The sequence below is a fragment of the Centroberyx gerrardi genome, chromosome 19 (genome assembly GCF_048128805.1).
Source record: "Centroberyx gerrardi isolate f3 chromosome 19, fCenGer3.hap1.cur.20231027, whole genome shotgun sequence".
Taxonomy (NCBI): Eukaryota; Metazoa; Chordata; class Actinopteri; order Beryciformes; family Berycidae; genus Centroberyx; species Centroberyx gerrardi.
This window is the reverse complement of record NC_136015.1, coordinates 14,753,168-14,769,074: the sequence shown is the minus strand read 5'-3', so window position 1 is coordinate 14,769,074 and position 15,907 is coordinate 14,753,168. Positions and strand designations below refer to the sequence as shown.

Here is a 15,907-nt window from a genome sequence, read left to right as displayed (position 1 = left end):
TTTGCATTGGGCAAGATGAGGCATTCATTCATTTCCTCAGCCTGCTTAATCCTTTTCAGGGCCACAGGGTGCTGGGGCTTATCCCAGCATGCACTGGGCAGAAGGCAGGGAAACACACTCTACAGGTCACCAGTGCGTCACAGGGCCAACGCACAACAAATGCTAACCATTTGCCTAGTACATGTGCGCCAGGGTATTTAGATTGAAAAAAAATGAGTGTACATGTTACTGTACTGAACATTTCTACCAGTTTGACACCAATGCTGTAAAATGCAGCAGCCCATTTTCACATTTATAGGCCATCTAATATTTCAGTGGTTAAAAACTGACTGACTTTTATTGGCAGTGATTTCTCTACAGCAGTGGCAATAAACATGATTATGTCTTCTAAGAGGTGTAAACCATGCCCCCCCCAAAAAAACACTGTACCACTATAGAAGCAACAGAACCCATTAATGAGGTTAGACTGTTTCATTTTGACCATACCTGTCATATAACTTGCACAGATGATGCAGCAGGAGGGGTCGCTGAATGATTACTTTTCTTCTTTCTGTCTTCTCTTTTCTATCCTGAGGATGAGACTGCTGTACATTTTATTGACCAAGCTACTAAATAATTTTTAATAAGGACAGTGATGTTAGAAAATTGTTTTGAGATCAAAATACTTAAAATGCTTGCATGAAATGGAGGACAAAATGAGCCAACTCTGCCTTTAACCATCTGCAGCTACCAATTAAAAGTGTAGACCCCATATGTTAGGCCACTGCCGCAAACTGACACTTTGAAGATTTCGCCTTTGTCTGTATTCCTTAAAGGAGGCTTGCCATTTCCCTTTTCATTATTCAGGCTGAATGTTCAATTGAAAATCAGGTCTCCTGTCTGAGCTTTTCAAAGGGAAAATGGCTAAAATGATCATAAAGCAGGTATATTCTATGGGGGGAAAAAGATCCAAGACTTGTATTAAAACCTTTATTCCTCACAGGTCCAGCATCTGTACAATGACAACAAAAGATACAAAGTGGTGGTTAAATTAGTCTCACAATTATAAACTAGGGCGGGTATGGAGATGTTAAAAAAAAGCAAAACGAGAGCCCCTCGCTGCAGTCTGAAGCAGACTACGGGGGCATCGGTCCTCTCATAGGAACCCGCGGCGGGGCACCCGGGGGCCTCGGAGGCATGGGAGGCCCTCTCTGGAAGCCGAAGGGCGGCGGGCGAGGAGGGCCGCTGCCATAGCCAGGCGGAGGCATGGGAGGAGGCGGCCCTCTCATACCCGGATGCATGGGGGGACCTGGTAAATTAAAATAATACATTATATTTGTGTAGAGCTTTTCAAGGTACTCAAAGACGCTTAGAGTATAGGAGAAGGGGGATCTTACCCATGCTTTGACCATAGCCATTGTTAAATGTGCTTAGTGTAAATAATAGCACAAACATACCAGATCTGCCAATGCATCTATGTTGCTATTTCAGACTTATAAACAAGGATTTTATGGCTCAAATGTATTGGAATGAAATTAATCAGGTATGGTTCCTGACTATAGTGAGGGTGTTGTTCTTGACGAAAAGAACATCACAATTTATTGTACTATGATGAGCCATCTACAAAATTCGGTTAATTAATAGTAGGCCTTCTCACAGGAAATTTGTTAGTCATAGTGGCCATATGGGCTAGTTTCAGCATTACAAATCATTGGTTATATACTTATACCACTGGATATTATAGATGTACAGGTAAGGTTATGGAATGAACAATTCAGATGATCTCTTATAGGCTACACTGCATTGATTCACTTACAAAATAGGACATGGCATTTTCCCCTCAAAAAGATAGTTTTCGTGAGTTTTAGACATTTTAGTTGATACTAAAGATGTAATGAGATGGCACAGTGCTTACCCATGGGGGGTCCATATGGTCCTCTGGGTGGCATGCCCATGTGTGGGTGGGGGGGCATGCCAGGAGGCGGTGGTGCCCGGTGCTGGTTTGATCCTGGGGGACCAGGAGGCGGGGGCACCATGCCAGGGGGGGCATGAGGTGGCATGGGCATCTGAGGCATACCTGTGGGATAAAAACAAACTTTACTGCGTGCTCCAGCAAGTATCCAGCGTCTCGTGGGTTCCATCAGCTTACATTTTCGCTGGAAGCTGTCCAGTTTTCTCCGAGCAGAAAATGGCAGATCAGGGGCTTATGTGTAGAGGGTGTGTACGAAAATATGCATGCATATTTTTCCATGCAGGAAAGGTTGAGATTTTACAGTGAAAGGTGACAAAGCTAGTCTAAGTAATTAATTGGTTCTGTCATTCCATTGCATCATAACTTTTTACTAATTAAGAATACATTTAAAACTCAACTTTAAGCGGTCAGTCAGTATGCTCTGTCAATTTCAGAGTAAAATATTTTCCAACCCCGAGCTTGTGTTTTGGATTCATTTGATATGCAATAAAAATGTGGTGTTTCAGGAAAATAACTGCATATAATTTGAGCCCCACTCCCAGTGGTGTGACTGCAGCCACTGTGGGAAAGCATTGTGAGCTTGGAGGGATTTCACCCCTAGGCAGAACAAGCCGTTACCTGGATGCATGCCGGCTGGGGGGAAGGGCGGCGGTCCAGGCGGAGGTCCCGAGCCACCAGGCTGTGGTCCTGGTCCCCCTGCGTTTGGGGGCATGGGCATGCCAGGGGGCATTCCTGGAGGCATCGATCCTGGGGGCGGGACGGGAGGAAACGCACCAGGAGGCGGCATGCCTGCAGAAAAAATCATCATTTCCCATTAAAATGTATTATCGATTTGTGCTGCTTATTAGTGCTCAAAGTACGGCTACATGATGCAGTGCGGCTGAGAATGATGGATTGGTTTACAAATGGAACATTCCATTTACCCTACCTAATGTTATAACTTCATAATTTTATTAGGAACTCATAAAAAGGTTTCATTTCTCAGCTGCCATGTTGACTTGATGTTACTTTCAGACATTATCCAAGATGAAATTAAATCAATCTCATTTCCACCCACTGATAAAAGGATACATGAGTCAGAGCAGCACCTCTCATTTTCAAGGGGCTACTCCATCTCCAGCCTGTAATTCAACCTGTTGTCTGCCCTCATAGCACTCGCCAGATTCAGATACTCATGCCAAGACATTTATTAGATGCAGAAATTTATAGATTATGACAGTGTAGCAGATATGGACCACAGTATCAGAAACACAACAAACCAACAAAGCTAGGAGCACAGCTGCCATTTTGTGTGTTGTACTAAGTAGATATCAGATGTTGTACTATGCGTTAAATAGTTATTATCTTTATAACCATATTACCTAAAATATAGCATCAGAACTGATCCATTGTCAGTAGAATATTTCTACATCCACACAGTGATGGAAAGTGGTTGTTGGAAATCATCTTAACCCAGAAGATCAAAGTCATAGGCAATGAGTTCTTAAATGTTTATATGACTTTCTAACTGGAAAAATATAGAAATGTTATCCTGAGATATACTCAAAATAAGTCAGAAAAGGTTAAATTGAAAAGAAGTGAAGCAAAGGACACCCCAAACCCTTTAAAATCGACCCTGTATAACCACTGTGTTTCGGTCTTACCAGGCATGGGCATCCCGGCCCCCAGTGTGGTCAGGACCGGTGTCGGAGCGGAGGGTGGAGGCGGGGCGTCTGCGAACAGCTGGTGAGGCCTGTCCGCCTGGGAAAGAGGGTTCTGGGCGGCCAGGAGGCGCTCCGCGGCCGAGCCGTGCCGCTCCCCTTTGGAATCTTTCTTGAATGCGTAGGACACTGTGATGGGCCGGTTGCAGAGGTACTGGCCGTTCATAGCCTCGATGGCGGCATCTGATGCATCGAAGCTGGCAAAATTGATGAAGGCGTAACCCTTGGAGTTGCCAGTATCTGGGTCGCGCATGATTTTGGGCGTCTGGAGGATCACGCCAAAGGCACTGAATGTGTCGTAGAGCAGTTTCTCGTCAATCTCCGGGTCCAGGTTACCGATGAAGATGTTGGCACCCACGTCCAGGTTTTTGTTGTGCGCCGAGGCCTTGTTGACTCGGATGGGTTTGCCATAGAGCTTGATCATATTCATAATTTTGATGGCATAGTCAGCGTCCTCTTCACTAAGGAACTCCACAAAGCCATAACCTGGGGAGGAGTGAAAAGATCACATGAGTACAAGCCTATGTTTGTTAATTATGTCAACGAAGACATTCTTTAGGGATACCAGAAATTTGATAAGCGTTTTTTTCTCCCTTGATTCACATGTTGCGACCGTATTGATGACAATGGGCTCATCAACTCTTGTCTGTGTATCCCTGTCAGACTACCTTGCTATCTTGTCTCACTGAAGTTCTGCTAACTAGTGTTATCAAACTATTTTGTGTTGTGGTCATCATCCAATCCAACATTGCCTGACTGTACCATTCTCTTTCTTCACAAATTTGTCATAGTGATGGAAATTATGGTAACACTTTATTTGGATAGTTACTACATACAGATAGTACTAGATACTAACTTTGTTGCTTATTTGGTGCATCTCCAGTCTTTGTAACCATAACCCTAAACTGACCCTATTTCTACCATTACTTTTAATGACAAATTATAATCACTTGATAGAAAGTTGAGCATCAACATTGGACTATCCAAATAAAGTGAGACTGAAAATATTAACCCTGATGGTAACAACTGAATTAAAGCATATTTGAAGATACTCACCTTGATGTTGGCCCGTGACCCTGTCTTTGGGCATGTGTGTGTTGACCACAGGGCCAGCCTGCAGGAAGAGCTCCCATAGTAGCGGCTCTGAGACTTTCTCATCCAAGCCACCGACATACACAGTGGCGTCTATTGGAGAACACAAACAAGAAAGGCACATTGAGATATTTCAGAGAAAGGTGTCTAAATTCTACCACAGTTTTGGTTTTGCTATAGGACGGATTGGAAAAGGAAAAAAGAAATGGAATGACTTGATATGAGATAGTCTGGCTGTTGCTGACAATACACACCATTAAATTAGACACCAATAAAATTAGGTCTTCTGAATTGTCAACGTTGGTTCTCTCATCCTTCACTTCAAGGTGCAGTACACAATTCCTTTTCATTACTACTACAACTCTGCCTTATTGTTTCAACCCGTTCCAGATGGCAGATCACCTGACTTTCTCCAACACCAAACCTCGGGCCCATCTTCTAACGTTAGTAACTAGATAACAGCTACATTCAGATGGCCAACGTTAACTAAACTAGATATAAAACGTTAAAATCCGCAAACGTTACCCACTGCCACCAGCAAATAAATTATGGTTATATATGCAGATGTAGATAAAAATCTGTTAGCTTTCTAGTTGTTTGGGAAAGACAGTCAGCTAACCCGCATAGATTCTATGATAAGTTATGTAGCTTGCTAGGCTAATGTTAGCTAACTTGATACTGCGCCCAGATGTGATGTGGCTAACAACAATAGCTTATCAGGGTGGCCCCTACACTACGAATTGCATCACACCTAAGTTTAGAAGTACCCAATACACGGCTGGTAACGGCACCATGCGAGTAAATGAAACTTAAATCACTTAAATTGTAAATGAATGGCTGAACTTAGCGGCAAGCCAAACAAACGAGCCCATGTGTTTCTCTGTCTGACCGGCTTACCGCAAACCGTTAACCAGGCGGCCAGCAACTTTACGAAGCGCTCGAAGTTTACACATGTAGTCTTGCAAATACTTTGGAAAGAATGAATTAGCTACAAAGCTATGGTTGAACAAGATAATCCAATGATGCACCTACCTTGGTTTCGTTCCGAAATTGGCCCCGCCGCCATGTTGAATGAACGCAGGGGAAGCGTCCTCAAACGTGGCTCCGCCTCTTCCTCCTCTGAGTGACGGAGGCGGAAGTTCCGTGAGCTTTTTTTTTCTAGCTTTTGCCAGCAGCTACCTTCAGAGAACCAAAGCTAGAGTCACAATTTGAGCCACATTTGTTAAAGACTCTGAAGCAAACTATGATTGGCTATACCAGTGGTTCTCAACCTTTTTTATATTCATATCTAATTTAGTGCACATTAGGGCCAAGGACCCTCATTTGATGAAATCTGGCATCTCGGACCCAAATCTGAGAATATTTTTATTGTCAGATATGATTTTGTACAGAATTCCATGACTATCTGTATTGTAGGTAGAGAGATAACAGTGAATCTATGACCAAAGCAGTCATTCTTCTACATTCTCTAATTGTGTTAACTTCTTGCAAATGAAGTAATGGTGATGTTTAACACTTCATCAATTTGCTGGGGACCCCTTGGAACCCTCTCAAGGACCCCTGGTGGTCCCCGGACCCCACATTGAGAACCACTGGGTTATACAACTGAAATTGTGTTCTCTCTAAAACGGCTGTGAAAAGCCACATTTTCATTAGTGTAAATAGGGTTTTACCTATCAATACTTTACCTAGGTTCAGTATTCATCTTGTTACTGAACAGTGAAACAAATAAGACAACTTGATAAACATTTGTATTGGCTGATTTATTACAGTATATAAATCTACTGAAAGTATAAACATGGAATACAAAATGTTCATAGAAAATACATACAATAGGGGCCTTAAGAAACATTTTTTATAAAATAATACTGTATAGAATATGAAACATATAAAACAAAATTTGATCAAAACATCATGCACCAAAGCCAAAAAATGAAAAGCCAAAGATTTTTTTTATATAAAATGGACGGTAACAAGAAAAAAATATATGAGCTTATATAAGCCTACCATTGTTTAACATTGTATAAAAGAAATCCTTAACTGATTATGATCACAAAGAAACATGTCAAGAAAGGTATCAAAGGTGTTTATAACAAGAGAGCTCTGAAGTTAATGGCTTGAGGTTTGTGGCATATATATATATAACAGTGTCTAAAGTAGAAGAAAAATGCACAAACACACAATGCAAGATCTCCAGCCACTTGCCTGAATCCAGCTCATTCAGAACAAGCTTCAACTGCTTGTTTTCATTTTCGCTTGTTAATCACATTCAGCTTGAATTTGTATGGACTTGGAATTGGTCCAGGGGAACGATACAATCACTGATGACTTCGGGAAATGTATCCACAGCTGAGTTTCCAGGCCAGACCCATGAGTTGCTTGATTCAAAATGTGGTTAACAAGTGAATACAAGTGACGAGGAAAACAAGAGATGAATGAGGCTAGATCCAGGCAACCAAGCCACAGGGGGTCAAAGTGTTCTCTGCTGTACCACTTCAATGGCCATATTTACATTTTAATATTTTATTGGCATGAAGTGTTAAAGTTTTTGATCTAACCTTTCAGTTAGAATGAAGGGTTCAATTTTGCATCATTTTTTGCTGCAAAGTCTTAGGTGGAAATTACTTAAGATTCGTTTTTCAACTTGTCTGTGTATTTCGTCAGGCAGACTTGTGTATCACACCTCGTGCAGTGGGGGCAGATAATTATGTAACAGTAAGTTACAATAAAGAAATCAAGTGTCACTTCAATCAGTGACATAATATAACACATTTCCTTTTAAAACTGAGTTACAAGTAACACAAAGTTGCTTGTAGAGTCATATTTGTAAAAGTGAAGCACACACAATTTGCAAGCTGAGTACCAAACCTAAGAGTATCTAAAATGTTTGTGAAAGTATATCAAAGGTAACATGACAAAGTAAATCCTTCATTACCTAATATAATGTAACATATTAAGGTACTGTAACTGTAATGTAACTTATTAATGTAACTTTGATTTAAAGCCAAGATGTAATCTATAACTTTTAGATGTAACGACTGATTATGACAGAAGACCTTGAAAAGCAGAGTGAAACTTTGAAGACTTAAAACTTCCTTTAAAGACTCCAGGAAATGAAAAAACACTTTTGAGTTCTTAAGCATAAGTATCTAACCATTGCCTGCTAGCAATTTAAAAAAAGGCACCATGATCCCAGGAAATAAATACAGCAATATAATCTAAAAATTGTCTAGCTTCAACCATATTCCACCCCAGCTTCTTTGTTTTTTATTTGCTGTCTCCTCAAATTCTGTGTAATCAGTTGCTGCTGTTGACTATAAAACATTCAGCAACAAGCTGTGCCCTCCTACTGTTTAACTTGCATAACTCCTGCCCACATTTCCTTTTTTCATCAGAGCCACACATTATGAACTAAAGTCTGATTTCCATTACATGGGGTCTTTAAAAGAACCACTCGTGCCTGAAAATGCCTTCATCTAGCGAGCAATACTGCATTAAGAGACAATCTACATAGAGAGAGAAATATCTAGGAAATACTATTTATACAAAATAAAAAAAATTAGGTCCTTCTACACAGTTAACTGTGTTGTAAAACAGTTTGGAAGGTGATAAATGAGATTTTTAGAAACAGTTTTTAGCCCCATGGACTTACACTAGCATTGCTAGCAACAATTTCTGCTTCCAGTATCTCACAAATCAAACCACAAGTGCAGGCACTGTTTGGGTCGACTACAATGATTCACAGTACGTGATGAATCAGATCCTTAAAAACCCAAACTGTACTTTTAACAGAAGATCCCCCCATCTACCACTGCTGTGTGCAAGTGGCTTGTGGATGTTCCTGTTGAGATCCCCACCTACATTTTAGTTTGCCATGCATTAATCCTTCTGAATTTAAACAGAAATGTTCCTGTGAAAAGCACCTGACCACAGAGAACCAACAGAATCAGTATTATAGCACTAATTCCTGTCTAAAGAGTATGTTAAATATAGAGGAGCATTGTTTTAAAGGTCCTTTAGTTGTAGCACACTGAAAATATACATTCTGCCAGTCTCATAGTCACCAAAAACAAAAAGAATGCCGGAGTAGTTTTCATAAGCCTTCAAAAAAACAAAATAAAAAAATAAAATTGAAAACAAAGCGAGGGTCCATTATCTGATTTTTCAGATACCTGAGCTTTTGTCAAAGCAATCAGTAACCAGCTGATATTTTTTGCAATGTACCCTAACAACATTACAAGAGCCAATGAGTGTGTTTCCATGCACATTTCAATTCTGACATCATTCAAGGATACCATTGGTACAATTTAACACCATATTCCCAATACAAAACCCGATTATGATTTCTGGGATATGCTGATATTAGCCGGGATACTGACACATGTAAACACTTTATCCCATTCATCGCTGGTTTTGACTGTCTAAGTAAGTTCTGATTCTGTGGTAATATTTTTGAATTATTCTGTTTTTTCATGTACACAGGGATATTTACTATCAGGATTTTAAAGATTCCTATATCTTGAATACGACAACAACTACCCAGTATCCAGAACACTATGTGCAAGTAAACACACCGAACACTTTGGAGAAACACATTGATCTGACCTCAGAATGATCCATACCTTGATCAGATCTGTTTGGCTTGATGGGTCATACCACTATATGCCCTGTACATTCGCTGATGAAAGGCAGGCGTCGTCTCTCTAGGTCTACGATGTAAGATTTACTTTGCGTGAGGACAGCTTGAAATAAAACGCATTAAAAGGCGTAAACCCCAGTCAGCTGGTGTGCCAAGCGCGTTTACAGGTAATTAAAACAAAGCACTATTGTCCTGTAATCACTAGGCACAAAGAGGTAACGGCTATAGCGGTAAATGCTTGTTATGGAGGATGGATGTGCATAAAACAAGGCTTGAATATCTGATCCTCATACCTTCATATAAGATACAAAAGTTACCGTTATATCTAGGAAGTGTTGAATACTGTTACCAAGAATCCTATGGAGCGTGAAGGCGTTTTTTTCCCCCGAGGAGCTGCTGATTTAGTGTGAGGGGAGTGTGGCGGTGTTGGCTGCGTTGAGCTGGCCCACAGCTAACATCAGGATGTCTTTCTTCTCCTTGTGGAAACGCAGTTCTCTGCCTGCCAGCCGGGCCTCCTCCAGCTCCCGCTCCGTGGAGGCCAGCTCCTGGCCGATAGTGCCCGCTACCCCCTGCTCCCGGTTCACCCAGTCGGCCGCCATTTGGGTGCGCATGTCGTCGTCCAGAGCCCGATGGGAATAATGAGCCAGCACCTCCTGTGAGTCAAATAAGTTCAGTGGTGAAGATAGTATGCATCAAACAGTAAGAAGGTAAGAGTTGCTCTCCCCTTTGATAGTCTAAAAAACACAGACCTGTCGGGAACATTGTCTTTCTCTCATGGCCTTGAGGCTTCCGTTCCAGTGCAGCAGCTGGAACACAGTCATCAGTTCCTGAAACAAAAACACAGCCAAGCAGGAAGGAATAAGAGACAGAACCCACTTTCAAAAAATGTACACACCATGCATGCAGCCTCGAGTTTTTCCCATTTCCATTTTGAAACAGTGTAAAGCCATTCTAGCCTTAAGTCCCATGCTTATTTAAAAAAATAAAAAAAACTTTATGCTAGCTGTAGATAAACTGGTCACATCTGGGACCGAACCGAACCAAGGAACCCCATTGGAGGTCTCTGAGCAGTTTCCCCACATAAAATGCTGATACATTTCAGGGAAGAGGAGAGTCATCAGTAAGCCAGTTCTGTCCAGCTGCTAATGTTTTTGTCTCCATATTTGTTACAACCATGGGTAAAAACTATTAAAAAAGTATCCATGTACATATATTTCATTATATGTCACAACATTAAAGTTCAGCCAAGACTGGTCTTCACTGATTCTTATGTCCATACAAACATACACACTCCATATTTTATGCACCTGAAACTCCAGCATGGATTTTCCTTTGTTGGACTCGAGCATGAAGCGAAATGCCCCGATTCCTGTGCTGGGATTGTCCGCCTCCTCTCTGTTTCCCTGTGAAGGACAACAAGCAATTAAAGTCAGTGTGCTACATGGGCTCAAAGTGGGGCTTCAATGGGCTGGATTTTGGGGTCAGACACTGATACTGAGGAGGATGACTAAAAATATCTTCTATATCTGCAATAACTTCTTCTTTTTTTGGTGATTACCGGTATGTGAATATTATCTGCATAAGTATCTGAAATATCTCCTTACAGAATATCCTTCAATTTTGGCTTTAAAAAAATACATATTTTGTAAAGAATTGAACTGTTTTGAAAGGTTTTCAAAGGCCTCTCTGATCTCTTTTCCTCATTAACTTTTGAATAGGAGCTACTTTGGCCAAATTAAGTGATTTTTAATTGTCCAGCCCAGTTCAAAGGGATGATATTTTCCCTAACCCTGTCTTTTGAAAGCATCAACTATTGGTATACTGTGTATAGGCCTACAGAACTTCCACAGGACTTCTAGAAATCCATGTGCTTGTAAGGTTTACTCAACACAAAATAGGCCTTTGTCATGTTTGGTGTCACATTTACTGAGAAACATTTACACATTTACTTCAATATCTTCATTTTCATGTGCCTGTGTATTGATTGCGTATACTTTACAAATTGGTGTCCCCTTTACTGTCTTTTCTAGGTATTGGTGACTTTCCACCTCGTGTCATTCTAACTTACGTTGAAGGAGGCCAGGGCCTCACACACACTCTTCTCGATGAAGTCGTCTGTGATGCGACGGGAGGGATGTTCGTTGAAAACAGAGTTCATCAGAGCGATCTTGGCAGCGCTGCGTCTTGCCTCTGCCTTGGTTGGACAGAACTGTCAACAGTGAAGAATTTATCCATTAGCTTTCAGGTACCATCAGATACAGATATTATCAAACGGGTAAGGACTGGCAGTGTTTGATATGGAGTGAAATTAACGACAGTGTGCACTATGAATTTGGTGTTTTCTAGAAACTCGTAGCCATATTTGAGGTCCGGTGGTTGCAAGCAGGTTTCACATGGCATTTGAATGAGAAAGATATATTCAAAAATCAAATCATACAGAATATTTTTAACTGCAATTGTAAGTAGCGATCACAAGATAGCTAATGACTTCAGTAATATCTAATTTGAGGTTTACCAATGTGAGTTTTACTTTCATGCCAGCAATCTTTGTGATTGTTTCCTTTTGTCAGTCTCCTGTCTCATGCAAGATATTTTGGCACAAATACAACTGAATTCCACTGTAAAACTGTAAAATGTGATGATAATATGATCATCACATATGATGATAATGACAAAAAATGCTTATTTGTCTTATAAAGCACTTAGTCATTGTTGTAAAGATCAAACTGCGCTGCCACAGAACATTATTCAATGAAGCAGATAGGTAAAACAGTGTAATAACACTCACGCTAACAAAATACACGTACTGTACCTGGAAGCTTCCAAAGCAGCTGCCTCCTGGAAGGCTAACATAGCAGACGTATGGTGGGTTGTTGGACGGGACCATTTCATAAACCACCAGAGCCCCGTTCCGCAGGTCCGCCCCTCTGGTCAGCTTCATCTGCCAAAACTCCTGCAAAGCCTCCACCACATTAACTGGAGGACACAGAGAGAGAAGAGGCCTTGTCACTTTGTGGTACATAAACCTTTTATCATGCACTCTGTTTACATAAGAAGAGTTATGGTTTAAAATTCAAGTTTAAATTAGGGGTTATCACGTTTAAAAGATAAGAAACTATTGTTGTCTTTCCGGAAATCAAAATGCTGTTAGTCCATTATCTGCAGTTTGCATTAAAAGCATCATTTGCCTGTAGCCACTGACCGGGAAGTGCAATATCCTCTCTAACTACGAAGATGGAAAGGGTTTGGGGGAATGTCATCTCAGGGATGGAAAGGGGCTTTTCCTGCTTAGAAAAAATATTTAGGTGGCTGCCTGGTGGAAATCCCCCATCACCTCAGTTGCTTAAAGAAACACTCACTGAACCCTACGCTTGATACGCTCATTTTGTCAATATAACATTTCTGTCCTCCACAGAGAAGCAACAACAAAGAAAAGCAGTTAAAGTTACAGTTCTGTCATGAATTATTATTTGGGCTTTGGTCTGCAGAGAGATGTGAGCGCAGCCAACATTATCCAAGGTTCTCTGTTTTCCTTTGCCTCCCAGCTCTCGCTATTGGATACAAACACAGGCAGCTTCTTGCTCATACACAGTTTCTGGAGACTGATCAGTAAGTTTTAGTACCGCAGCCCCTGACTAGAGGCCTCTATCAACAAGCTGGGAGGCCTGTCCTGAGATCAGCTATGTATAAATCCCTACACTTTCAGGATAATATCAATCCCAACAATTTTGTTAATGCTCTTACTGTTTGAAAGTCAAAATCCTCATTATTGACTTTGGTCTTATTGTTAGCTTATCAATAAGTAAGAATTGATGTATTATTGAACTGAGTAGTTAATTGCTATTCGCTGATATCCGGTGTGCATCCCATTATGCTGCCATGTAGTTAGTATCTGAAAAAAATACCTTATGAACAAATCTTAAAACAAGGTCCACACAAAGTAGGTGATACTAAGTAAACTCAGACCTTGAAAGTCCTTTTTTATCCTCCAAAGGGTTTAAGAGAGACATAAGACACTTAATTTGGACTATTTTACTGCATGTGAGGAATGATTTTGATTTTGCTATTGCAACACATATTAAAAACACCATAACATATGATCTAAAGCGCTCATATCTACTTTACACTTTAAACTAATCGATTTTCAAATGCATTTTTTGGCTTATGCCAAAAAACTGCATTCATGTTGCAGCCCTTGGCCTTACATTGTTAACTAACCCTAACCCTTGTCCACATGTGGTCTAAAACAAGGTTCAAGAACCATCAGCACCAAAAAAAAAAAATATGCAGGGCAACATGGCTACTGTTATTGACTGTGGTCTTGTGACAAAACCTGCATCTTTTGCCATGTGATCAAAACTGCTTGCGAGAACTGTATTCACCATAAATTGCCCGGATAAGAGAGAGCAAGGATGAACATGGCACTTAATTTTCTTGCAATACTAATTTCCTTTAGGAAAAAGTATAATTTTTGGATATGAACAATATGCACCTCTCTGACAAATGTAACAAATATATCAAAGACGAAGGTCAAAATAGACTTATCACCCCTCTGAGAAATTATGTGAAGGATTGAAGTAGGTAGATTGAAATAGGCCTACTTATTCAGGAAAAATAAGTAACAATAGACAAAATTCTTGACTTTGTCTTTTCTGTCTGTCTTAACACACTGTTTTTTACTGCAGCCTAATACCCTCTAATACCCTGGTAATAGCCAGACGTGCACTGCTTTAATTACTTTTTTATATAGGTTAGGTTTAGCCTAATGATAATTATATCATAGAAAACCATGTGAAAAATCAAATTGTATCATATTGTGGGAAAAAAGAAGCATTGGAAAAGGCCCAACGTATGACACATTTGGCTTCCTCTTAAAATTTGATTTGAATTACCTCCCCGCCCCCCTTCCACATAAAATTGGAACAACACTAAAAACATGTAATAGGTTATATAGCTATAGTCTAATAAAACAATCGTTTATGGCGTTGCCAGTGCTGAGGGTGTTAAGTAGCCTAAATGGGATAGAGTAGGGAAGAGACTGTTAATCAGAGCAGGGGGGGACAGTCTTTTGATAATAAATCCTATTAGCATTGGGCAAGGCCACTTGTATTAACTCCAGCTGCCAGCATTATCGTAGTTTTTGTCTGATTTTAGTTTTCAAGCATGCTACTCGCCTCGTGTAAAGTCCCTGCCTCTCCCCTACTGTATTATTCACTGTTACTAATCTTTTTTTAACGTTTACATAGGAGCAATACCCTGCCATATAACTTACTACCAAAATGAATACTTTAACATGACAAATCTCGAGATGTGATACTTATTGTTCGGGATTAGCGATCCCTTACGAAACAGAACTGTAGTTGGTAACGTTACTTCTGTAACAGGGACAGCAAATATGCAAAAATCACAGCAAAACTAAAAGTCCATGAAGAATTATTATAGCGATATCACAGCAGATGAAACCATAAAGCACGATAAGGTCACTATAAACTCGTTATTGAATGCCATATAAACAGTATTGATCCCGATATCATATGACAGGAATGTTGTAGTGATTTTTTTTCGTTGCTAGCACGGGACTACTTCCAAACAAATGGCGTAGCTAAAAGTGGCTTTCTGGTATTGTGTGGCTCCAAATCCCCCTTCCAAATTAGCATAACTGACAGAACTGGACACGGGTTTAACAGCATGTCTGCACATGAAAACGAGGCATTATTACCACTGGACGCTACCTCTGCCATAACCCTGTGTGTGTTTGGCGAAGCTACGGACTACAGCCTCAACCGCCTCCTTCAGCACCGTCGGGTTCCCCGGGTTGCACAGCCCGGCAGCCCCCGGTCCAAGCCCCATACCGCCCATACTGCCGTACAGGCTGTGGAGCTGGAGCGGCGGCGGCGGGGGAGGAGGCCCGGACGAAGCGCACAGGGAGGCCGGGGAGGGAAGCAGCGGGGCGATGGGGACTGTAACCCCGGGCCGGAGAGAGGAGCGGAGGGTCCCGGTGGATCCTGAACCGAATCCAATGCCTGGCTGTAGTCTCTGAGGGCGGATACTGTCCGGGATAGATTCCATTGTCCCAACGTAACGTCTGCGAAACCGGGATCTGGTTGAAAGCTGCAGTGATCAGCCGACGATTTTGCGATTCAAACACGGGCTCAGCAGGCTTTATGGACAAAAGTGTTTGCAGGCTTTTGACAAAGACGGATACAGGCGAAACAAGCACTTATCCGATGTCCCTCCGAAACATTACACTGCTGCTATGCATCTTCCCTCTGGATTAGGCTGCTGGAGTGTCAGTCAGGTGCTGCCTTCAAGTGCTGCTCGTATTCTCCTGCTCCCGACTTTAAAGGTCGTAAAAGACTTCTCAAGTGCTTTTGGTCGCAAAAAATAACAAAATGGACCATGTTACAAGTGTTTTTGATAATTTAATTAGAATATGTAATAACACTTTTCCTATTCCATTGCACAAAATTACCATAATATATATGTGAGGAACAAAAACTACCAAACTAACCCCCTAAGCACTTT

At 41.1% G+C, this 15,907-nt stretch overlaps 2 protein-coding genes across 2 annotated transcripts; both read right to left on the bottom strand.

The window, feature by feature from the left end:
- Positions 1-459: 459 nt before the first annotated feature.
- On the bottom strand, positions 460-5,829 carry sf3b4 (splicing factor 3b, subunit 4). The gene is made up of 6 exons (XM_071914717.2): positions 5,776-5,829; positions 4,708-4,836; positions 3,595-4,137; positions 2,570-2,740; positions 1,895-2,056; positions 460-1,288 (listed from the first exon to the last, which is right to left on the bottom strand). Exons 1-6 carry the CDS (start codon positions 5,807-5,809, stop codon positions 1,116-1,118), a joined length of 1,212 nt encoding a protein of 403 aa, XP_071770818.1. The 5' UTR covers positions 5,810-5,829; the 3' UTR covers positions 460-1,115.
- Positions 5,830-9,078: 3,249 nt separating this feature from the next.
- On the bottom strand, positions 9,079-15,577 carry lix1l (limb and CNS expressed 1 like). Its single transcript, XM_071914697.2, has 6 exons — positions 15,115-15,577; positions 12,195-12,358; positions 11,451-11,591; positions 10,690-10,785; positions 10,132-10,209; positions 9,079-10,035 (listed from the first exon to the last, which is right to left on the bottom strand). The coding sequence occupies exons 1-6, from the start codon at positions 15,449-15,451 to the stop codon at positions 9,784-9,786; spliced, it is 1,068 nt and encodes a 355-aa protein (XP_071770798.1). The 5' UTR covers positions 15,452-15,577; the 3' UTR covers positions 9,079-9,783.
- Positions 15,578-15,907: the final 330 nt, after the last annotated feature.